Below are 24,004 nucleotides of genomic sequence, written 5' to 3'. Positions count from 1 at the left end.
TTCGCCACGATCGTGCCCAAGTGGAAGTGCCCGATCAAGAAGGCTAGTAGCATAGATTAATGTAAATGCGACATACAGGGCAAAAACTTGTTTCACTACCACTCGTCGCCTGAGAACTTGTTTGATCTAGAGACCAGAGCGCGCTCAGGCCAATGTCGACTCTAAGCGTTCAGAAGCGATTTGGTTGGTTTGGACTATAATTTCTGCGGGAAATAGTTGTTTGGTCGGTTTTTATAACGACTAAGTGAATATTTAGATGATTTTACATATTTTGTGTTTTATACTAGCAAAACGTCTTAAACTAAGAATATTGTTGAAATCGTAATAACCCAATGGATTTTTTTCGGGAAAATGTTTTGGAAACACTGTGTTCTATTTTGTATGATTTTTTAAATGTTTTTAGTGACAATTTTTGTGGTTGTTTTCGATACACTGTATGATATTAACAGTGAGAAAAAAAAATGAAAAATTCAAATTATCGAAAATTCGAAAAATCGAGAAATCTAATAACCGAAAAATCGAAAAATTAAAAATTGAACAATTTATAAATTGAGAAATTGACAATCAAACTCTCGAAAAATCCAAATCTAGATAAATCGAGAAATCAAAAACCTTAAAAATTCGAAAAATTGAAAAATTGAGAGATTGAAAGATCAAAAGAACGAAAAAATTGACAAATCGAAAAATTGAAAAACAGAACATCTAAAACCAGAAAGTCGAAAAATCGAAAGATTAAGAAGTATTGAAAAATTAAAATAAATTAAAATATCGAAAGATTGAAAAATCTAAAATTAAAAAATCCAAAAATTGAAAAATCGAAAAAGTTAAAAGGTAGACACATCGAAAAATCCAGAAGTCAACAATAGAAAAGCCCAAGAATTGAAATATTGAAAAATCCTAAAACTGAAATATCTAAAAACTGAAAAATCGAAAAATCAAGAGTGAAGTCGAAAAATAGAAACCTTAAAAAATCGAAAAACTGAAAAATCAAAAACCTGAAAAATCAAAAAATTAAAGAACTGAAGAACAGGAAAACCGAAACACTCGAAAGTCAAGAAATGGGAAGATCAAAACATCGAATAATTGGAAAATCGAAAAATTGAGAGTTTATGAAAGTCAAATTTGAAAAATTAAAAAATCGAAAATTTAACAAATGCAAATATCTAAGAACTGAACTGAAAAATCGACAAATCAAAAGATCTAAAATTTTCAAAATTAAAAAATCTAAAATATAAAAATAGAAAAATAGAAAAATCGAAAAAGTAAAACAATAATCAACACATCGAAAAATCCAGGAGTAAAAAATCGAAAAGTCGAAGAATTGAAATATTGAAAAATCCCAAAACTGAGATACCGCAAAACTGAAAAATGAAAGAAAAAACTGGAAAATGGAAAACCTGAAAAATCCGAAAACTGAAATATCCAAAAACTGAGAACCTAAAAAGACGAAAAAATTCAGAAACGTCAAAATTTGAAAATGTTGAAGAACTGAAAAATCTAAAATTCTAAAAATCTAAAAATTCAAAAATCCAGAAATCCAGAAATCCAAAAATCTAGTAACCCAAAAATCCAAAAAATTTGAAAATACCGAAAATTTAGAAAAATCCAAAAAATCTAAATTTTGGAAAATTCAAAAAATCTGGAAATTTTGAAAAATCCAAAAATATCTGGAAATTTTGAAAATACGAAAGTCTGGAAATTTTGAAAATTCAAAAAAATCTGGAAATTTCGACAATTCCAAAAACTGGAAATTTTGAAAATACCAAAAAATCTGGATATTTTGAAAACTTCAAAAAATCTGGAAATTTTGAAAATTCCAAAAAATTTGGAAATTTTGAAAAATTCAAAAAATCTGGAAATTTTGAAAATATTGAAAATTGAGAAACCGAAATAGGCCAAAATCGAAAAATCGAAAAGTTAAAAATTGAACAATTTATAAAAAACGAAAAAATGGAAATCTGGAAAAACTGAGAAATCGAAACAGGCCAAAATAAAAAATTGAAAAACTGATAAATCGAAAACCTGAACAACCAAATCTCGATAAATAGGGAATGAAAAATTAACAAATCGGAAAATTGAAAAACAGAACATCTGACACCAGGAAGTCGAAAAATCGAAAGATTAAGAAATATTGAAAAATTAAAATATCAAAAGATTGAAAAATCTAAAATTTAAAAATCCAGAAATCGAAAAATCCAGAAGTCAACAATAGAAAAGCCGAAGAATTGAAATTTTGAAAAATCCTAAAACTAAAATATCTAAAAATTGAAAAATCGAAAAATCAAAAGTGACGTGAAAAATAAAAAACTTAAAAAATCGAAAAATTGAAAAATCAAAAACAAGAATATTAAAAAAATTAAAGAACTGAAGAACAGGAAAACCGAAACACTCGAAGGAAAATCAAAACATCGATTAATTGAAAAATCGAAAAATTGGGAGTTTATGAAAGTCAAATTTGAAAAATTAAAAAACAGAAAATCTAAAACCGGGAAGTCGAAAAATGAAAAAATTAAGAAATCGAAACATTTGAAAAATTGAAGAGCTGAAATGAAAAATCGAGAAACCGAAAAATCCAGGAGTCAAAAATCTAAAAGTTGAAAAATCGAAATATTGAAAAATCCCAAAACTGAGATATCGAATAACTGCAAAATTAAAGAAAAACTGAAAAATGGAAAACCTGAAAAATCCGAAAACTGAAATATCCAAAAACTGAGAACCTAAAAAGTCCAAAAATTGAGCAATTGAAAAATCCAAAAGTGAAGTCGAAAAGAATCGAAACCTTGAAAAAACTAAAAAATGAAAAATCGAAAAATTAAAGAATTGAAGAATAGAATATCGAAACCCTCGAAGTCAAGAAATGGGAAAGTCAAAACATCCATTAATTGAAAAATCAAAAAATTGAAAGTATAATTGATTCAAAAAATCTGGAAATACTGAAAATTTTAAAAAATCTGGAAATATTGAAAATTTTAAAAAATCTGGATATTTTGAAAATTCCAAAAAATCTAGAAATTTAGAAAAATCTAAAAATATGGAAATTTTGAAAAATCCAAAAAATCTGGAAATTTCGAAAATAAAAAAGAATCTTGAAATTTTGAAAATACCAAAAAATCTGGAAATTTTGAAAATACCAAAAATCTGGAAATTTTAGAAAATCCAAAAAATCTGGAAAACTTTGAAAATTCCAAAAAATCTGGAAATTTTGAGAATACTAAAAATCTGGAAATTTCAAAAATTCCAAAAAATCTGGAAATTTTTAAAATACCAAAGAATCCGGAAATTTTGAAAATTCCAAAAAAGCGGAAATATCGAAGAACTGAAATGAAAAATCGAGAAATCGAAAAATCTAAAATTTTATACATTGAAAAATTAAAATATCAAAAAACTGAAAAATGTAAAATTTAAAAATCGAAAAATTGAAAAAATGATAATTGAAAAACAGAAAATCTAAAATCCGGAAATCGAAAAATCGGAAGATTAGGAAATCGAAACTTTTGAAAAATTAAAATATGGAAGAGCTGAAATGAAAAATCGAGAAATTGAAAACTCTAAAAAACCAAAAAATTGAAAAATCTAAAATTTAAAAATCGAAAAAGTAAAAAGTCGACACATCGAAAAATCCAGAAGTCAAAAATGGAAATATTGATAAATCCCAAAACTGAAATATCGAAAAACCGATAAATGAAAGAAAAACTGAAGAATCGAAAAACTGAAAAATCCCAAAACTAAAATACCCAAAAACTGAGAACCTAAAGAATCGAAAAATCGAAAAATTGAAAAATCAAAAACCTGCAAAATCGTAAGATCATAAAATTGAATAATAAGTAAACTGAAAAATCCCGAAACTGAAATCTCCAACAATTGAGAAATTAAAAAAATTGAAAAATTGAATAATCGAAAAGTCAAAAAAGTAAAGTTGAAAAATTGCAGACTAAAAAAATCAAAGACCTGAAAAATCGAAAAATTGAGGAACTGAAGAACTGAAAGATCGAGAAATGGGAAAATCAAAAAGTAGATTAATTGAGAAATCGGAAAACTTACAATTCAGAAACGTCAAAATTTGAAAATTTAGAAAATATTGAAGAACTGAAAAATCTAAAATTCTAAAAATCTAAAAATTCAAAAATCCAAAAATAAAAAAATCCAGAAATCCAGAGATCCAAAAATCTAAAAACCCAAAAATCCAAAAAATATAAAAAATTAAAAATGGATTTTTTTTTAAATTCAAAAAATCTGGAAATTTTGATAATTCCAAAAAATCTGGAAATCTCGAAAAATCCAAAAAATCTGGAAATCTAGAAAAATCCAAAAAATTTGGAAATTTTGAAAACCCTAATAAAAATCTGGAAATTTTGAAAATTCCAAAAAATCTGGAAATTTCGAAAAACCAAAAAATCTGGAAATTTTGAAAATTCCAAAAAATCGGAAATATCGAAGAACTGAAATGAAAAATCGAGAAATCGAAAAATCTAAAATTTTAAACATTGAAAAATTAAAATATCAAAAAACTGAAAAATCTAAAATTTAAAAATCGAAAAATTGAAAAAACGACAATTGAAAAACAGAATATCTAAAACGCGGAAGACGAAAAATCGAAAGATTAAGAAATCGAAACTTTTGAAAAAGTAAAATATGGAAGAGCTGAAATGAAAAATCGAGAAATCGAAAAATCTAATAAACCAAAAAATTGAGAAATCTATAATTTAAAAATTGAAAAAGTAAAAAGTCGACACATCGAAAAATCCAGAAGTCAAAAATGGAAACGTCGAAGAACAGAAATATTGAAAAATCCCAAAACTGAAATATCTAAAAACTGAAAAATGAAAGAAAAACTGATGAACTGAAAAATCGCAAAACTGAAATATCCAACAACTGAAACCATAAAGAATCGAAAAATTGAGAAATCGAAAAATCAAAAAAGTGAAGTCGAAATATCGAAACCTTAAAAAGTTCGAAAAATTGAAAAATCCAAAACCTGCAAAATCGTAAGATCGAAAAATTGAATAATAAGTAAAGCGAAAAATCCCAAAACTGAAATGTTCAAAAACTGAGAAATGAAAAAATTGAAAAATTGAGAAATCGAAAAATCAAAAAGTGAAGTTGAAAAATCGAAACCTGAAAAAATAGAAAAATTGAAAAACCAAAAAACCTGAAAATCAATTAATCGACAAATAAAGGGTTTATAAAAAACAAAAATTGAAAAATCGACATATTCAAAAATCGTAAAATTGAAGACAAAAATTGAAAACCGGAAAATTGAAAAATTGAGAAATTGTAAAATCCAAAAATAGAACAATAAATAGGAGTAAACTGAAAAGTCCCCAAACTAAAATTTCGAAAAACTGAGAATTCGAAAGTTAAAACAGCAAGAAATTATGGTCGAAACCGGTTAGGATGTGTATCAGATCCTGGATCATGGCTTATAAATCAAATCGTTTCCGAACGCTTGGAGTCGACATTGGCCTGAGTGCGCTCTGGTCTGTAGATCAAACAAGTTCTCAGACGAGTCCTCAACTATGACGTTTCTCTATGTTCTCTGCTAGTAGCGAGTAGTGTGAACATGGCGGTGACGTCACCACCACATTCAACCTACTCGGATTATTATAATCAGCGTGAATTTTCGCTGCGTTAACTCTCCATTAATTCCAGGGGGTTTACAAGTCCATCAACAGCAGTTTTGACGTGACCGCCTTTTTATTGTTCCCGGTAGATGAATGGTTCTGGAGGGTGCGGGGCGACATGTTCGACGGTCAAACCGGCAAGCGAATCATGTGCGTTATCTTGGAGTCCAAAGTGATGTTTAAAAATAAGCCGTGACGTTCCTGGGTCATTTTTTACTGAATAAATTATGTGAAAAGATTTCTCTTTTTTTTTTCGTAAGCTGGTGAAAGAAAATCCGGACAAAAGTTTTAATTGCGGATCAAGTGAGGGCGTTTTGTGAAAAATGGAATCGAGATTAAAGGAATTCGCTCCATTGAAATTTATGTTGAATGCGAGGATTGGAGGTTAATTAGTGACGTCACTGAGGCTGGCGATCGGGTAAACAGGAGTAATGGAATATTTAATTGGAGTTGGCAGGACTGACTGTGGCATGTTTCTGATAAATTAACAATTGTATTGTATAGTGCGCTTCGTTATTTGATCGATTTCAAGGTCCACGGTTTGGTTCGAAGGGAGAAATGTGGAGTTCTGTGTGTGTTCTATACAAACACACAGATTCGGTTGAATAAGGAGCTGGGAGTTATTTTATTGCGAGTTTTGTCTCCCTTGGAAAAAAATATAACCCGATTTAAGCTGAAAAAGTCGCGTTATAAAACCCCATCGAGCGAGTTATTAAAACAGTACGCTGCTAAATATGAGAAAGAACGGCGAAAAGCTAAAGCGCGATGAAGTGGAGAATAAGGCGAAAAGTTAATTTATTTTAAGTTTCTATAGACCATCGCACCCAATATTACACGCAAGGGTAGCTTTTCATTAAAATTATGTCAATTTTAAATGAGGTTAAAAATCCACCCCGGTAAGTATGCAGCCAATAATACTAAAACATGAATTGTGAATTTGCTTCCCTAACATGAGCGTTGAATATTCACGACCGTAACTCATTGTTGACAATGTCGCAGATTTAATTAGGCACTGAGTACCAACTTGGGGAAAATAATATTTCACGTAGGCGCCATAATCGCGCGTTCACAATCTAAATTTTCCTAAATTTTCGACATATTTAATGCAACACGAAAACGTATATCAGACAGCGTCGCTAAATTTTCATGAACCCCTTAATTCAGACGTCAGATTTACGTCGGAAATTCGTTAGCGCGACATTTTTCCACCTTCACTGATTCCGACGTAAAGTGACATCCGCATCTGGGGGAATTTCGTTTAGCCAACGGAAAAAACACGTGTCGCGCGTTACCAACTGCATCCCGGCCTTCGTTGCAATTCCGCGTTAATTATCTCTAAATTTCCCGCAGGATGGCGGCGATTCCCCCCGATCCCTATCTTGTCACATAAAGGCGCAATTACCTCGCCTAATAGAGACTTTTTCGTGTTGGCCAGCCCGAAATCCCCGAACTATACAACTTGTTAATTTCGCCCCGTCCAAGGGTTGAAAAGGGTACAATTAATTGTGAACGAGTCACCGCGGGGATGTTAATCTCGTCACGTGACAAAACGAATTCGTACTATAATTAATTACGGAAATGAAACCCCGTCGAACTTAATTGGGCGGAAGATGGCGCTGCGCTACGTCCAGCGCTAAATTCAAACGCGCCCTAAATCGTTGACTGCGGCAATAAAACGACATGACTTACGACGGACCGTAAAAAAGAGCGCCGCCACCGCGCAAAATAGCCACCCCTGGGACAGCTCGGCATACTTTTATTTTTTTAATGGCGAAAAAATGTTCGCGCTGTTTGCTCCGCTTTGTCTTTTATTTCGTTTATTATGTATAGTAGTTTGATCCGGCTCGCGGGACCACGCGGATTAATCAAGGCCGCTCTTAAAATTAACCGGGATTCATTATTCCGGGTCGTAATTTTTGGCATTGGCCGTTTTTGCGGGCTCTAATCCTGGCGGCGGCAATCTGGGCTGGATTTAATTTTGACTAAAGTCATCCTAATTGCATCGACGGGGTGACTAAGATGAAATAGCACCGGCAAGGGTGGCTTCTGTTGGAGTTAATTCGGTTTTCATCTTATGAGGAAGTTCGACGGAGGCATAATGGCGCCGAGCGGAGCAATCATATTTTTTTCAATTTAATTGGATACACGGGAGCGCGGACGACTTTCTTATTTAATTTTTATTAAATGGAGCCGGGGAGGGTCGTGTTTTTGCGAAAAACGGAACGAGAACATGTTGGAGAGGAAACGGAGGGGTGTGATGGCGCGACGAAAAAACTGATGGGAGGATTAGTTCTCGTGCAACGGGGTAATATTTTCACTGGAATCCGGCTCGAAGGACAAAAAGAATATATGCTGCTATTCTTTGTTCGGATTTATTTTTACTCTGTGGTCTGCCACTAGGAGAATGTTTCTTCTGTAATGGATTTTATTAGAATGGGAGAGAATCACCCAAGAGAATAACAATAATCATATGGACACCCAAAAACGTTTACGACGCGCGCTGGAATAGGTGTCGGTGTCGGTGTCGATTAATATTTACTTGATGTGTTGTAGAGGCTACAACAGTTGATTTAAACATTATAAAGCGATGTAAATAGCACTTAGTTATAGTTTTTCATACAAAGTGAATGCACTGAATGCGTTTTTTAAGAATTAATTAACAAAATGACAAGAGACAAAGAACAGTTCATCCACATGGTAGGACTATTATTGTATTTTTTTGACAGTTGTGCGGCGGGTTGGATCACATCAAGTTAACTGGTGTTCGATTTATAGACCTTTTTCTGAAGAAAATATCAAAAATATTGCAGAAAAAGTGTAAAAAAGTGAGTGTGTGCTTTTAAATACAACTTTTGCGGTCATTTAATTGTGTACTTACCGATTTTTGGCAAGTTCTACCAGGGTGGAAATTTGACACTGGTAACTAAATTTTTCGATATAATTCTGCGATTTTAACTGAAGACGCCCCTGTAAATGTGGGGCGTGTTTCTAAAAGGGACCCTCTAAGCTTCAGTTTTGATTTTATAGTAAATTTCAGTTAAAAATCCGGTCCATTCGTTGCTCAATGCAAATTGTAGACCTACCTTATTGATCAAATTATGGTCGAATAATGTTCCTTAAATTTTATGTGTTTTATGAACCCGTAAAAACATTCATTTTCTTTTAATCGCTGATGCTTGTAATCGGAACGAGCTAATTGTCGATTTTCTTCGAAGTATAAACATAAACAGTCAAAGTTAAGCATGTACGGAAAAATTGAGAATATCTACATTTTTTGTGTCACTTTCAAAACTTTTATGCAGTCTTTATTGTCACTTTGACGCTTGAAGTTTGAAAAAATTATCACGTCACATGTAGTGTCAACATGCCCGTAGCGTCAAAAATAACACAACTAAAAGAATAAGGTTTCAAGACGTAACAGTGTTTCATAATTTGTAACAGTGGAATGACATTGACAGCAAGATGTTCTGAACATGACTGTATATTTTATACTGTCCACACTTGTGCGGACCGTGGGGTGTTAATTACGCTAGTAGTGTTTTTTGCTTTATAGAAGTTATCCACAAAACGAAAATCTCGGGGGTCCCAATTGTGTTTTCTTAAGAATCAGAAACCTTCCCAGGGGCCCCAAGTGTCATTTTGTTAAAGAATGTGAAACGTTTTCGTGTGGCTAGTACTTGATAAGATAAGAATGACTTTGGCAGATCTCTGATTAGCAAATAACTCACTCTCTCAGAAAATAGGAGTATTCTATTAAAAAATATCCTATATACATATATACATTTTAAATGAACCAATAAAACATCCAAATGAAGTAAGAAATTAAATTTAAAATTTTGGAAAAAGATAAACTTAACCATTCCCATCCACCCATTCTGGCATTTTTTTCTTCTGAAATAAGAAATATATTTTTTTTTTTTTAAATAGTAGAACAAAAAGTTACGATTGGCACTTTTCTTTCACTTTTTTGCAACCTAGATTTTATTAGATCCCACTCCCACTCTATAGAGGAATATATAATTAACCCCGCCCACCCACCACGCCTCTATTTCATGGCTAAACTTTATCTGATCTCAATAAAAGGTGCATCTTATACTGAAGAGAAATAAAATTAATCGTTACAATGACAAGAGGGCGGGTGGGCGGGGCTAGTACTTGCTAACATAAGGGTGATTTTGGCAGATCGTTTATTGGTAAATGGTATACTCTAAGAGAATATAAGTGTTCCATTAAAAAAAACACCCTGTATACATGTATCTTTTTTTAAAAAATGTGAAATCTTCTCGGGGGGCCCAATTGTGTTTTTTTAAGAATCAGAAACCTTCCCAGGGGCCCCGATTTTTTTTTTTTTTGTTAATGTCAAACCTCGGGGGAACCAAGTGCCATTTTTTCAAAGAATCTAAAACCTTCTCGAGGGCTCCAATTGTCTTTTTGATTTAAAATGTGAAAGCTTCTCGGTGGCCACAAGTGCATTTTTTTTTAAACAATGTGAAACATTCTCGGGGGTCCGAATTGTATTTTTTTAAGAATCAGAAACCTTCTCATAGGCCCCAAGTATTTTTTTTTAATAATGTCAAACAGGGCTCCAAGAGTCAGTTTTTGAAGAATGTGAAACCTTCCCGGGTGCTCCAATTGTCTTTTTGATTAAGAATGTGAAATCTTCCTCAAGCCCCAAGTGTCTTTTTTTTTAAGAATCTGAAACCTTCTTATGGGCTCCAACTGTCGTTTTGATTAAAAATGTAAAACCTCGGGGGCCCCAAGTGTAATTTTTTTGAAAAATATGAAACCTTCTCGGGGGCTCCAAGTGTCATTTTTTTGAAGAGTATGAAACCTTCTCAGGGACCCCAAGTGTTTTTTTTATGTAAAACCTTCCCGGGGGGCCCAAATGTCTTTTTTTTTGAAAAATATGAAACCTTTTCTGGGGCCCCAAGTGTAATTTTTTTGAAGAATGTGAAACCTTCTCGGGTTGGCCCAAGTGTCATTTTTTTGGAAAAATGTGAAACCTCGGGGGCCCCAGGTGTCTTTTTTTTTTAAATGTGAAACCTTCTCGGGGGCCCCAAGTGTCATTTTTTTGAAGAATGTGAAACCTTCTCCACGGGGCCCAAGTGTCATTTTTTTGGAAAAATGTAAAACCTCGGGGGCCCCAGGTGTCTTTTTTTTAATGTGAAACCTTCTCGGGGGCCCCAAGTGTCATTTTTTTGAAGAATATGAAATCTTCTCAGGGACCCCAAGTGTAATTTTTTTTAAAGAATGTAAAACCTTCTCCCGGGGGTCCCAAGTGTCTTTTTTTTTGAAGAATGTGAAACCGTCTCGAAGGCCCCAAGTGTCATTTTATTGAAAAATGTGAAACCTCGGGGGCCCCAAGTGTCATTTTTTTGAAGAATATGAAACCTTTTCAGGGACCCCAAGTGGTATTTTTTTTAAAGAATGTGAAACCTTCTCGGGTGCTCCAATTGTCATTTTTTTGAAAAATATGAAACCTTCTCGGGGGCCCCAAGTGTCATTTTTTTGAAGCATGTGAAACCTTCTCGGGGGCCCCAAGTCCCTTTTTTTGAAGAATGTGAAACCTCGGAGGCCCCAAGTGTCATTTTTTTGAAAAATGTGAAACCTTTTCGGGGACCCCAAATGTAATTTTTTTGAAGAATGTTAAACCCTCTCGGGGGCCCCAAGTGTCTTTTTTTTTTGAAGAATGTGAAACCTTCTCGAAGGCCCCAAGTGTAATTTTTTTGAAAAATGTGAAACCTCGGGGGCCCCAAGTGTCTTTTTTTTAATGTGAAACCGCGGGTGCTCCAATTGTCATTTTTTTGAAAAATATGAAACCTTCTCGGGGGCCCCAAGTGTTTTTTTTTAATGTGAAACCTTCCCGGGGGCCCCAAACCCCCTCTTTTGTAAATGTGAAACCTTCTCGGGGGCCTCAAGTGTCATTTTTTTGAAGAATGTGAAACCTTCTCGGGGGCCACAAGTGCCATTTTTTTTGAAAAGTGTGAAACCTTCTCGGGGGCCCTAAGTGTAATTTTTTTGAAGAATGTGAGACCTCGGGGGCCCCAAGTGTCTTTTTTTTAATGTGAAACCTCGGGTGCTCCAATTGTCATTTTTTTGAAAAATATGAAACCTTCTCGGTGGCCCCAAGTGTTTTTTTTTTTTTTTAATGTGAAACCTTCCCGGGGGCCCCAAACCCCCTCTTTTTGTAAATGTGAAACCTTCTCGGGGGCCCCAAGTGTCATTTTTTTGAAGAATGTGAAACCTTCTCGGGGGCCCCAAGTGTCATTTTTTTGAAAAGTGTGAAACCTTCTCGGGGGCCCTAAGTGTAATTTTTTTAAAGAATGTGAAACCTTCTCATGGGCCCCAATTGTCATTTTTTTGAAGATTATGAAACCTTCTCAGGGACCCCAAGTGTTATTTTTTTAAAGAATGTGAAACCTTCTCGGGTGCTCCAATTGTCTTTTTGATTAAGAATGTGAAATCTTCCTCAAGCCCCAAGTGTAATTTTTTTTAAAGAATCTGAAACCTTCTTATCGGCTCCAACTGTCGTTTTGATTAAAAATGTGAAAGCTTCTCGGAGGCCCCAAGTGTCTTTTTTTTAATTGTGAAACCTCGGGGGGCCCAAGTGTCATTTTTTAGAAGAATGTTAAACCTTCTCGGGGGACCCAAGTGTCATTTTTTTGAAAAGTGTGAAACCTTCTCGGAGACCCCAAGTGTCATTTTTTTTTTAAGAATGTGAAGCCTCGGGAACTCCAGTTGTCTTTCTCTAGAATGTCTAGAACCTCTAGAATCTTTAGGATCTCCAAAATTTCTAGAACCTTTAAAACATGTAGAATTTCTAGAATCTCTGGAATTTTTGGAATCTCTAGAATTCCTCGAATGTTTATAATCTGCAGAATTTTGAGCATTTCCAGACTTTCTAGAGCTTTTAGATTGTTTAAAACCTCTAGAGCGGCTAGAATCTTTAGAATGTCTAGAATTGCTGGAACTGCTGTGGATTTCTTGGAACTTTTGGGATCTATAGAATCTCTACAATGGTTAGAATTTCTAGAATTTTCGGGATTTCTCGAATCTTTAGAATCTCTAATCTCTAGAAGTGATGGAACAGCTAGACTCTAAAACTTTGGATTTCTTAAAATCTTAGGATCTTTAGAATCTTTAAAATATCTAAAACCTCCATAATCTCTAGAATCTCTAAAATCACTAGAAGTTGTAGAAACTTTAAAATTTCTAGAATTTTTCGGATTTGTAAAATATTTCGAAGCTTTAGAATCTCTAATCCCTAGAATTACTGGAATCGCTTGAGTTGGATTTCTTGGAGTCTTTAGAAGCATTAGAATTTCGGGAATCTTTAGCAACTCCAGAATTTTCTAGAACCTCTAGATAGATGCTCTAAAATCACTAGCATCTTTAGAATTTTTAGAATATCTAGAATTTCTGGAACGGTAAACTCGAAAACTTCGGATTTCTTGGACGCTTTAGAATGTTTAACAGCTTCAGAATCTCGAAAATTTCAAGAATTTTTAGGATCTTTAGAGTCTCTCGAATTTTTGGAATTTGTGATATTTCTTGAATCCTTAGAATCTCCAGAATCTTTTCCCTCTCCATAATTTTCTCTAGAATGTCTAGAACCTCTAGAATGTTCAGGATCTCCAAAATTTCTAGAACTTTTAAAACATGTAGAATCTCTGGAATTTTTGGAATGTCTAGAATTCCTCGAATCTTTATAATCTGCAGAATTTTGAGCATTTCCAGACTTTCTAGAGCTTTTAGATTGTTTAAAACCTCTAGAGCGGCTAGAATCTTTAGAATCTCTAGAATTGCTGGAACCGCTGTGGATTTCTTGGAACTTTTGGGATCTATAGAATCTCTACAATGTTTAGAATTTCTAGAATTTTCGGGATTTCTCGAATCTTTAGAATCTCTAATCTCTAGAAGTGATGTAACAGCTAGACTCTAAAACTTTGGATTTCTTAAAAGCGTAGGATCTTTAGAATCTTCAAAATTTCTAAACCTCCAGAATCTCTAGAATCTGCTAAACTCTAAACCCTTGACTTTACTGGAATTTTTAGAATCTCCAAAATCTTTAACAAACATCTACAGAATCACCAGGATCCTCATAATCTCTAGAATTTCTAAAATCTCTAGAACTTGTAGAAATTTTAAAATTTCTAGAATTTTTCCGATTTCTAAAATGTTTCGAAGCTTTAGAATCCCTAGAATTACTGGAACCGCTGGAATTGGATTTCTTGGAGTCTTTAGGACCACTAGAATTTCCTCTAGAAGCTCTAAAACCACTAGAATCTCTAGAATTCTTAAAAAATCTAGAATTTCTGGAACGGTAAACTCTAAAACTTTGGATTTCTTGAACTCTTTAGAATTTTTAACATCTTCAGAATCTCGAAAATTCCAAGAATTTCTAGAATCTTTAGTCTCTCGAATTTTTGCAATTTTTAGAATTTATTGAGTCCTTAGAGTCTCTTGAATCCTTAGAACTTCTAGAATCTTTTGCCTAATTTTCTCTAGAATGTCTAGAACCTCTAGAATCTTTAGGATCTCCAAAATTTCTAGAACCTTTAAAGCATGTAGAATTTCTATAATCTCTGGAATTTTTGGAATTTCTAGAATTTCTCGAATGTTTATAATCTGCAGAATTTTGAGCATTTCCAGATTTTCTAGAGCTTGTGGATTGTTTAAAACCTCTAGAGCGGCTAGAATCTTTAGAATGTCTAGAATTGCTGGAACCGCTGTAGATTTCTTGGAACTTTTGGGGTATATAGAATCTCTACAATGTTTAGAATTTCTAGAATTTTCGGGATTTCTTGAATCTTTAGAATCTCTAATCTCTAGAAGTGATGGAACAGCTAGACTTTAAAACTTTGGATTTTTTAAAATCTTAGGATCTTTAGAATCTTTAAAATCTCCAAAAACCTCCAGAATCTTTAGAATCCCTAGAATTTTTGGAATTTTTAGAAGTGTTAGAATCTCTAAAATCGCTGTTAGCGCTAAACTCTAAACCCCTGAATTTATTGGAATCTCTTCATAATCTCTAGAATCTCCAAAATCACTAGAACTGTGTAGAAACTTTAAAATTTCTAGAATTTTTCGGATTTCTAAAATATTTCGAAGCTTTAGAATCTCTAATCCCTAGAATTACTGGAATCGCTTGAGTTGGATTGCTTGGGGTCGTTAGAACCATTAGAATTTCGGGAATCTTTAGCATCTCTAGAATTTTCTAGAACCTCTAGATAGATGCTCTAAAATCACTAGCATCTTTAGATTTTTTAGAATATCTAGAATTTCTGGAACCGTAAACTCGTAAACTTTGGATTTCTTGGACGCTTTAGAATGTTTAACACCTTCAGAATCTCGAAAATTTCAAGAATTTTTAGGATCTTTAGAGTCTCTCGAATTTTTGGAATTTTTGATATTTCTTGAATTCTTAGAATCTCCAGAATCTTTCCCCTCTCCATAATTTTCTCTAGAATCTCTAGAATCTTTAGGATCTCCAAAATTTCTAGAACCTTTAAAGCATGTAGAATTTCTAGAATCTCTGGAATTTTTGGAATGTATAGAATTCCTCGAATGTTTATAATCTGCAGAATTTTGAGCATTTCCAGACTTTCTAGACCTTTTAGATTGTTTAAAACCTCTATGAAATCTTTAGAATCTCTAGAATTGCTGGAACCGCTGTGGATTTCTTGGAACTTTTGGGATCTATAGAATCTCTAAAATGTTTAGAATTTCTAGAATTTTCGGGATTTCTCGAATCTTTAGAATCTCTAATCTCTAGAAGTGATGGAACAGCTAAACTCTAAAACTTTGGATTTCTTAAAATCGTAGGATCTTTAGAATCTTCAAAATTTCTAAAACCTCCAGAATCTCTAGAATCTGCTAAACTCTAAATTTTTCTGGAATTTTTAGAATCTCCAGAATCTTTAACCAACATCTACAGAATCACCAGGATCCTCATAATCTCTAGAATTTCTAAAATCTCTAGAATTTTTCCGATTTCTAAAATGTTTCGAAGCTTTAGAATCCCTAGAATTACTGGAACCGCTTGAATTGGATTTCTTGGAGTCTTTAGGACCACTAGAATTTCCTCTAGAAGCTCGAACACCACTAGAATCTCTAGAATTTGTGTAATTTTTAGAATTTATTGAGTCCTTAGAGTCTCTTGAATCCTTAAAACTTCTAGAATCGTTTGCCTAATTTTCTCTAGAATGTCTAGAATCTTTAGAATCTCCAAAATTTCTAGAATCCTTAAAACATGTAGAATTTCTAGAATTTTTAGCATTTTCAGACTTTCCAAAGCTTTTAGATTATTCAAAACCTCTAGAGCGTCTAGAATCTTTACAATCTCTAGAACTGCTGGAACAGCTGTGGATTTCTTGGAACTTGTATGATCTGTAAAATCTCTAGAATCTTTAGAATTTCTAGAACTTGTAGAAAATTTCTAAAATTTTTCAAAGCTTTAGAATCTCTAATCGTTAGAATTACTGGAACCGCTTGAGTTGGATTTCTTGGAGTCTTTAGAACCATTAGAATTTCCGGAATCTTTAGCATCTCTAGAATCTCCCAGAACCTCTGGACGCTCTAAAACCACTAGAATCTCTAGAATTTTTAGAATATCATGAATTTCTGAAACCGGTAAACTCTAAAACTTTGAATTTCTTGGAGTCTCTCGAATTTTCGCAATTTTTAGGATTTCTTGAATCCTTAGAACTTCTAGAAACTTTCTTATAATTGTTATTCTTGTCCTTCATTGCCTGAAGAATCTCGTTAAGAAAGTGGGCGAAACGTCTCCGTGTTATTGACTGAAAACCTTCGATTCTACAACTTGATATTGCTTTGGCGCCAAAAACTATCTAATAAAACTTTAGGGGAATTTGCGTTTTTAAAACTGGAATAGAAGAATCATGACTTCTTTACTTATTCACGAAGTATTAACTAGAGATCATCGACACGTGTTCCACTTCATACAACCCGCCAAAACTGAAACGACAAAACTTTCCTCAGGAAATCCGAAATCAGATATTAACCATCGCGCGCGGAAATTGATTCCGCACACAAATAAGCGAAAAAACCGGAATAAATCACCCTCTACACAAAGTTGCAATTACAAACCGTTTCGTTTTTAGCCCCCATACATAGCCACTGCACCCGAATACAAAAACAGCTCTGAGAATGACGAATGGCTTTACTTTAGCGAGATTTGATAAAGTTAAAACATTCTCGCCATCGTAAACATCTGTTCTTTATAACACCACTTAAAATCCCGACCATCTGGCAGCGATCATTAAACGTCTGAGAGTCGACAACATAAAATTTTAAATCAGTTGATACTCAAACTCAAACTCAAAGAGTTAAAGCGACAAGATCGACAGCGCTGCGATAAATTAGTGCTCCAAGCGAGCACAATAATTAGCGGTATTTACCTAGGAAGAAGCCGACACAATAATGACATTACGATAACGCTTGTTCTGCATTAACAAGATATTCAGGTTGACTCCCAAACAACCTGACTAAGCGTCGACGTACAATCGCACGCAAATGTTTTGAGCCTATGGGCGGATCGTTTTTGCCTGCCCTCACCGAAGAAGGCGGTCCAAATCCTTCAAGGGCAGAATTTGTAGGTAGGCTCAAACTACAACGAAATTTACATTTGGTAAGAAGTATTTATGACTCACACCAGTTCTCTCAAATTTGTCGGAGAAGATTTAGCAGGTAGTTGTTCCCATAAAATAATGGTCACTTTCGTTCGTGAGTAACGATGGTCCGGACAGGAATTATTTTGCTTTCTAACATCTTTCGACCAATTGTTCCGTATACAAAATTTCATCACTTTTTCCAATAAAATACTCTTAAATGTTCATAATAAATAAATAATTAAAAAAAAAAACGATATTGTCGAGTGTCTTAAATGTATAAAATATGATGAGTTTTTATACTTGTGATTTATCACTGCATTAATATCTTTTAGATTTGGTTATACAGGGTGTCTCAAAAAAGTTAATGACTGAGTCAATTTATTTTATTGAAGAAATCAAGAATAGCAAAATTGAATACTTTGAAATATTGTAGATGTTTTGAAGTTTTTGTAAGCGTGGTAACTTTTTCGAAAATTTGAATGCGCAAAATCAAAAATCGGAAAAAATGAAATTCACAAATGCAAAAAACAGAAAATCGAAAAATACGAATCGTAAAAATTAAAAAAAATAAAATGGCTAATTAAAAAATCGAAAATTCAATGAATCAAATACCTAGGTCGATCGAAAAGTGGAAATTCACAAACCTCAAAAATCGAAAAATCGAAAATTGAAAAAAGGGAAAACCAAAAAATCGAAAAGTAATATTGAAAATTATAAAATCAAAAACAAAATTAAAAAAAATCGGAAATTAAAATAATCAATATATATGAAGTAGAAAAAATTGAAAAGCCTAAAAACTGAAATGAACAGAAAAATCGAAAAAGCAAAAAATTGGAAAAACAAAAATTCGAAAAATCTAAAATCGAAAAAGTGGAAAATCGAAAATCTGAATAAAGAAACTTGGAAATTCTGAAAATTGGAAAATCGAAAACCAAAAAATCGGGAAGTAACAAAATTGAAGTCTAACAGTTGAGAATAGAAACATTGAAAAACCGAAAATTATAAAAATCGACAATGGACAAATTTAAATTGAAAAATTGAACATGGAAAAATCCATGAATTGAAAAATCGAAAATTCGACTACTCAAATTTTCTAAAAATCGAAAAATCATAAAACTGAAAAATCCAAAATTCTAATCATCGAAAGTCTGAAAACTGAAAATCGAAAATTCTGAAAAGCGGAAAATAGAATATCGAAAAATTTAAAAGGAAGAAAATTGAAGTCTAAAAACCGAAGAATGGAAAAATTAAAAATCAAAAATTCGAAAAATGAAAACCGAAAAATTCAAAGATTTTTAAAGAAAATCGAAAAATCAAAAATCTGAAAATTGAAACTCGAAAATTTGGAAAATCGAAAAGTAAAAAAATTGAAGTCTAAAAGCTGAAAAATGGAAAACTGAACAAACGAAAATTCGAAAATCAAATATCGAAAAATCGAAAAGCCGAAAAATCGAAAATTTGATAAATCAGATATGCGAAAAACAGAAAATCTGAAAATACAAAACTGGAAAATCAAAAATCTAAAAATGGAAAAACCGAAAATCGAAAATTCAATGAATCTAATACGTAGGTCGATCGAAAAACTGGAAATTCACAAATCTGAAAAATCGAAACTTTGCAAGATTGAAAAACCGAGAATTGAAAAATCAAAAAACCGAAAATTCGAAAATTCATAATATTGAAAACTCTAAAAGTCGCCAATTCAAAAATCAAAAAATTGGAAAGTAAGATAATCGAAAAATCGAAAAGTAAACAAATTGCAAAGCCTAAAAACTGACGAACAGAAAAATCGAAAAATCGTAAAATCAAAAAGTGGAAAATCGAAAACTGGAAATTGAAAAATCGAAGATTGGAAAATCGAAAAATCGAAAATCGGAATATCGAGAATCGACAAATTAAAAAACCGAAAAATCGTAAATTAAAAAATCGGAAATCGAAAAATGAAAAAAAAAACAAAATTCAAAAATCGAATAATCCAAAACTAAAATAATAGAAAAGTGGAAAAGTAAAAATTGCAAAGTCTCAAAACTGACGAACAGAAAAATCGAAAAATCAAAAAAAATCGAAAAATATCTAAAAATGGAAAATCGGAAAATGGAAAAACCGAAAAATTGAAAATCGAAAACTCGAAAATTCGATGAAACAAATACTCGAAAAAACGAAAAGTAAAAAAAATTGCAAGGCCTAAAAATTGAAAAATCAAAAAATCGGAAAAATGAAATCGAAAAAACGACGATCGAAAAAAAATAAAAAAATCGGAAAGTAACAAAATTGAAATCTAAAAGCTGAAGAAGGGAAAATTCTAAAAAGCAATAATCGAAAAAAGCAAAATTAAAAATTGAAAATTTGAAAAATGGAAAATCGACAACTCGAATATCGAGATTTTGAAAAATCGTAAAAATGATAATCGAAAAATCGAAATGCTCAAAAATCGAAAATTCGATTAATCAATATTCTAAAAATCGAAAAAACGGACACAAATCCACAAATCTGAAAAATCGAAAATCGAAATATGAAAAATTAAAAAACCGAAAAATTGAAAAATCCCAAATCGAAAAATGGAAAAACCGAAAATTCAAAAATCAAACTATCGGAAAGTAAAATAATCGAAAAATGGAAAAATAAAACAAATTGCAGAACCATAAAAACTGAAACAAACAGAAAAATCTAAAAACCACAAAAGCGGAAAAACGAAAATCGAAAAATCGCAAATCGAAAAATCGTAAAATCAGAAAATGGAAAATCGAATAATCGAAAGTTGAAAAATCGAAGGTCGAAAAATAAAACAACCGAAAAATGGAAAATTTAATGATTAATGGAAAATCGAAAAATCGAGAATAGAAGAATTAAAAAACCGGAAAATTGAAAAATCGAGAATTCAAAAATCAAAAAAATCGGAAAGTAAAATATAATCGAAAAATGCAAAAATCTAAAAACGGAAAGACGAAAAATCGAAAATTGAAAGAATGGCAAATCAAAAAATCGAAACATCGAAAAATCAAAAAAACGAAAAATTAAAAAATCGAAAAACGAAAAAACTGAAAACTCGAAAATTCAAAATACCGCAAACTTGAAAAATCAGAAAATTGGAAAGGAATAAAATCGAAAAGTTGATAGAAAAATGGAAACTGAAAAATCTAAGGTATTTATAAAATTAAAACTAATTCAGAGTAAGTATTTATAAAATTAAAACTAATTCAGGGTAAGAATTTGGTCAACACGTAAATTTCGTTGTAGTTTGAGCCTACCTACAAATTCTGCTCGTGGACGATTTGGACCGCCTCCTTCGGTGACGACAGGCAAAAATGATCCGCCCATAGGCTCAAAACATTTGCGTACGATTGTACGTGAATTTCGTTTCGACTATATAAAAATCTAGGTTTATTAATTCCGTGCCACGTAAATAACGCAGTCTATATAATTAAGTTAGAACGGCTTATCGCTATAGCTGAAATATGAGCCCAACGCGTGAGTTTTCCTCACCACTCAGTCGCTAATTTGTCGAGAAGCCGCCACCTGGTCCCCCAGACCTAACTCGCTGTTTATCATAATGGATTTGATCGCTTCCACGTCCCGTTATTGGCTCCCGCGTAAACTCGCGATTTTACTATCGACTGCGCCACTTTTACGTCCCACAAAAATTTTATTTCCCCCGCAATACGAAACAACGCCGTAATGAATGAATCCTCCGAGATAAGCATCACTTAATTTCTGCGTTAATTAATTTCGCTTCCGGATCATTTTTTCGAGTAATCACGTAGCACATCCGGGTAATTAATTCCGCCGAATCTGCCTCCATTAGGGAAATTACTAGGGTTTGTTGTTGCAGAGCGGCTGAACGTGCTGTACGAGAAGAACTGGACGCGGCTGGTCACCGAGCAGCTGAAGAGGTTCGAGAGGGCCGTGGTGGAGGCCGGCAAGGCGGACGGGGCCTCTAATCCTGGGGCGCCTCATTGGACATTCGGCGGAGCGCTTTTATACTCTCTCACGCTGCTCACGACAGTCGGTAAGGAGATTTGAGGATTCTTTCAATTATACTTGACGTTGAAGCCGCCGACACTTTGTGGGGGTTTACACTGTTTCCAATAAGTGCGAGGTGGCGGATTTGCCGAGGAAAGGCAAGCGGGATAAACGGAGGGTGTTCTGGGGATTAGGCGGGCTGGAAAATACAACACAGAGGGAAAATTCGAAAAAAAACTCTCAAGATCTGGATTTTTAATGTCTTGGTTGGTACACCTTGCTTTATCGAGGTACTTCCGCTACTCTATAGTGTGATAGTGGCACGTGGCCGTGCCTCATTGTAAAATTTATTTTCTACACTAGGGAGATTCGATTCACTCTTCACCACCACCACTGAACTGAACGCCATAAACGATTCCCGCAATAACACAAAGGGCAATTATGGCAGCGATGGCAAAAATAAACAGTCTCGAGAATTGCTTAAGTCTAAAACAAAAAAAAAAAACGCGTTAAAAAAAATACAAAAGTCGATTCTCACTTACTTGGTTTCCATTTTCAAAAATCCCAACTTGTTACCAGTATTTTTCGGTATAAACTGGACAATCAGTTTAAAACTTTGTATAATTTAATTATTTACGTCATCTTCAAAATCCCTGCTATCAATCATGAGATATTATCTCAGGCTCCAAGAGATTTACAAACCAGATCCACCTGATAAGACAAGATTACAAATCTGATCTGTAAAAATAGAATCAGGTTTATTCAAAAATAAAAATTAAACTTACTTTTGTAAATTCGAATGCAGCGATGATTATTTCGAGAACGCACTCAATCTGACACGAAAGTGCTTTTAGGGAAAATATTTAAAATGCGAAAACGTTATTGCGTGAAAATACAGTTATTTTGTTTTGTGTACACAGAGCTGAGATAAGAAAACGTGTCTAATTTTTTTAAATATTTGAGTATTAAAAGTGTCAGACTGTAAAAACATTAAGAATCGTAATTCTGTTTGATTAAATCAACAATGGGATGTTCCGAAAATTTTCCGTTACACAGAAGTGTTTTTGCATTTTGAGCGGCTTGATTAAATTCGGTTTATCAGGGAAATTTGAGTGGTTTGTTGATTTGTTGCACAATTTTTCACACACCGGAATTAAGTAAAGTCTGATAAATAAAAGAACAATCGCATTTTTTAGACATTATATTGGTGATAAAATGTCATGAAAACTGGAAAAATGGAAAATTCGAAAATTAAATTAAAAATCCGGAAAATGTATAACCTTGAATTTTTTGAACATTTTTAGACGACTTTTTCAAAAATAAAATTTTCCACAAAGCAAATTTTGACCTATTTTCGACGATTTAACTAAATACATTTTCTTGTAGATTTCGGACCGCAGAAGTCACTTCCGGCCTCATTTCTTCGATAACTCCAACTGATTTTCCAGAATCGCCCATTGAAATATCGCACTTTTTCAAAAATACCACTATGTATTTAAAAATAAGAGATTTTGAACTATTTTTTATTTTTCAATTTTTAATTTATTCAATTTATCAAAATTTCGATCAGTTAATTTTGGTTTTTTCGATTCCTCTGTATTTCACATTTTATATTTTTTAATTGTTAGTGTCTCAATTTTTCCATTTTTCTGTTTCATTTTTCTGATTTTTCGAATTTTCAATTATCGTGATTTTTTAGTACATTTTTGGATTCTTTAATTCAGTTTTTGAATTTTTCAATCTTTAATTTTTCCAATTTTTCGATTTTTTTGTTTTTGAATTTTTTCATTTTCTGATTTTTCAATTATTCCAATTTTCATTTTTTTTTTTTCGATTTTTTCGATTAGTCCTCTTTTCAATTTTTCGATTTCTCAATTTTTTATTTTTCAATTTTTCCGGTTTTCGCTTTTTCGATGTATTTTCAGAGTTTTCAATTTTTTAGTTATCATAATTTTGACTTCGGTTTTTCAGTTTTTCAGATTTTCAATTTTTCGATATTCCATTTTTTTAATTTTTCTATTCCAATTTTGAGCTTTTCATCCCTGTTTCAATTGTTGATTTTTCGATTTTTCGATATTTCACTATTTTTAGAATTCCCAGTTTTAATTTTGTGTGATTTTAAATTTTTGGATTTTTGGATTTTTTGATTTCTCAATTTGCAATTTTTTTAATTTTTATATTTTCGAATTTTTGTATTTTTAATTATTGGATTTTGTATTTTTTTTTAATTTCAATTACTCCATTTTTCGAATTTTCTATTGAAATTTTGATCAATTGAAAAAATTAAAAATTGAAAAATGAAATCATTGAAGCCTAAATCAGTTAATTTTTGATTTTTCGATTTCTCAGTTCTTCAATTTTCAGTTTCTCAATTTTTCGATGTTTTCTTTATCAGATTTTTCAATTTTTTGAATTTTTTAGTACATTTTCCGATTTTTAATTCAGTTTTTGAATTTCTCAAACCTTAATTTTTCCAAATATTTGATGTTTTAATTTTCCAATTGTTTCATATTATGATTTTTCAATTATTCCGATTTTCATTATTTTTTACTTAATCGATTTTTTCGATTTGTCCATTTTTCAATTTTTTAATTCCTCAAGTTTTTCCATTTTTCACTTTTAGATTTTTTCCGATGTTCACTTTATCGATACTTTAATTTTCATAATTTTGGTTTCTTAAATTTTCGATTTTTCAGATTTTCAATTTTTCGATTATTCATTTTTTTGATTTTTCTGTTCCAATTTTCAAATTTTCACCCCTTGAATTCTCTGATGTTAAAATTTATGATT

The 24,004-nt window shown here is 32.4% G+C and overlaps 1 protein-coding gene and 1 long non-coding RNA gene across 4 annotated transcripts in view; one reads left to right on the top strand and one right to left on the bottom strand.

The window, feature by feature from the left end:
- LOC135132035 (TWiK family of potassium channels protein 7-like) overlaps positions 1–24,004 on the top strand; it is a 300,939-nt gene that overhangs the window by 251,692 nt on the left and 25,243 nt on the right. The window contains exon 3 of the mRNA XM_064059952.1: positions 21,084–21,260. Within this exon, the coding sequence (XP_063916022.1) occupies positions 21,084–21,260 (177 nt within the window). The remainder of the gene's footprint in view (positions 1–21,083; positions 21,261–24,004) is intronic.
- Positions 21,457–22,083, bottom strand: LOC135133075 (uncharacterized). 3 transcript variants are annotated; one of them, XR_010281142.1, is made up of 3 exons: positions 22,000–22,083; positions 21,757–21,952; positions 21,457–21,700 (listed from the first exon to the last, which is right to left on the bottom strand). It is a non-coding gene; the product is annotated as an uncharacterized LOC135133075 (long non-coding RNA). The 3 variants fall into 3 exon arrangements; XR_010281143.1 differs by having other exon boundaries at positions 21,757–21,947; positions 22,000–22,080; XR_010281144.1 differs by having other exon boundaries at positions 21,757–21,925; positions 22,000–22,077.

Source organism: Zophobas morio, unplaced genomic scaffold, assembly GCF_036711695.1.
Source record: "Zophobas morio isolate AGI-343-1 ecotype UQ-CSIRO unplaced genomic scaffold, CSIRO_AGI_Zmor_V1 ptg000021l, whole genome shotgun sequence".
NCBI classification, from domain to species: domain Eukaryota; kingdom Metazoa; phylum Arthropoda; class Insecta; order Coleoptera; family Tenebrionidae; genus Zophobas; species Zophobas morio.
Note: the sequence above shows the minus strand (reverse complement) of the source record. Positions and strands in the feature narration are given on the sequence as shown.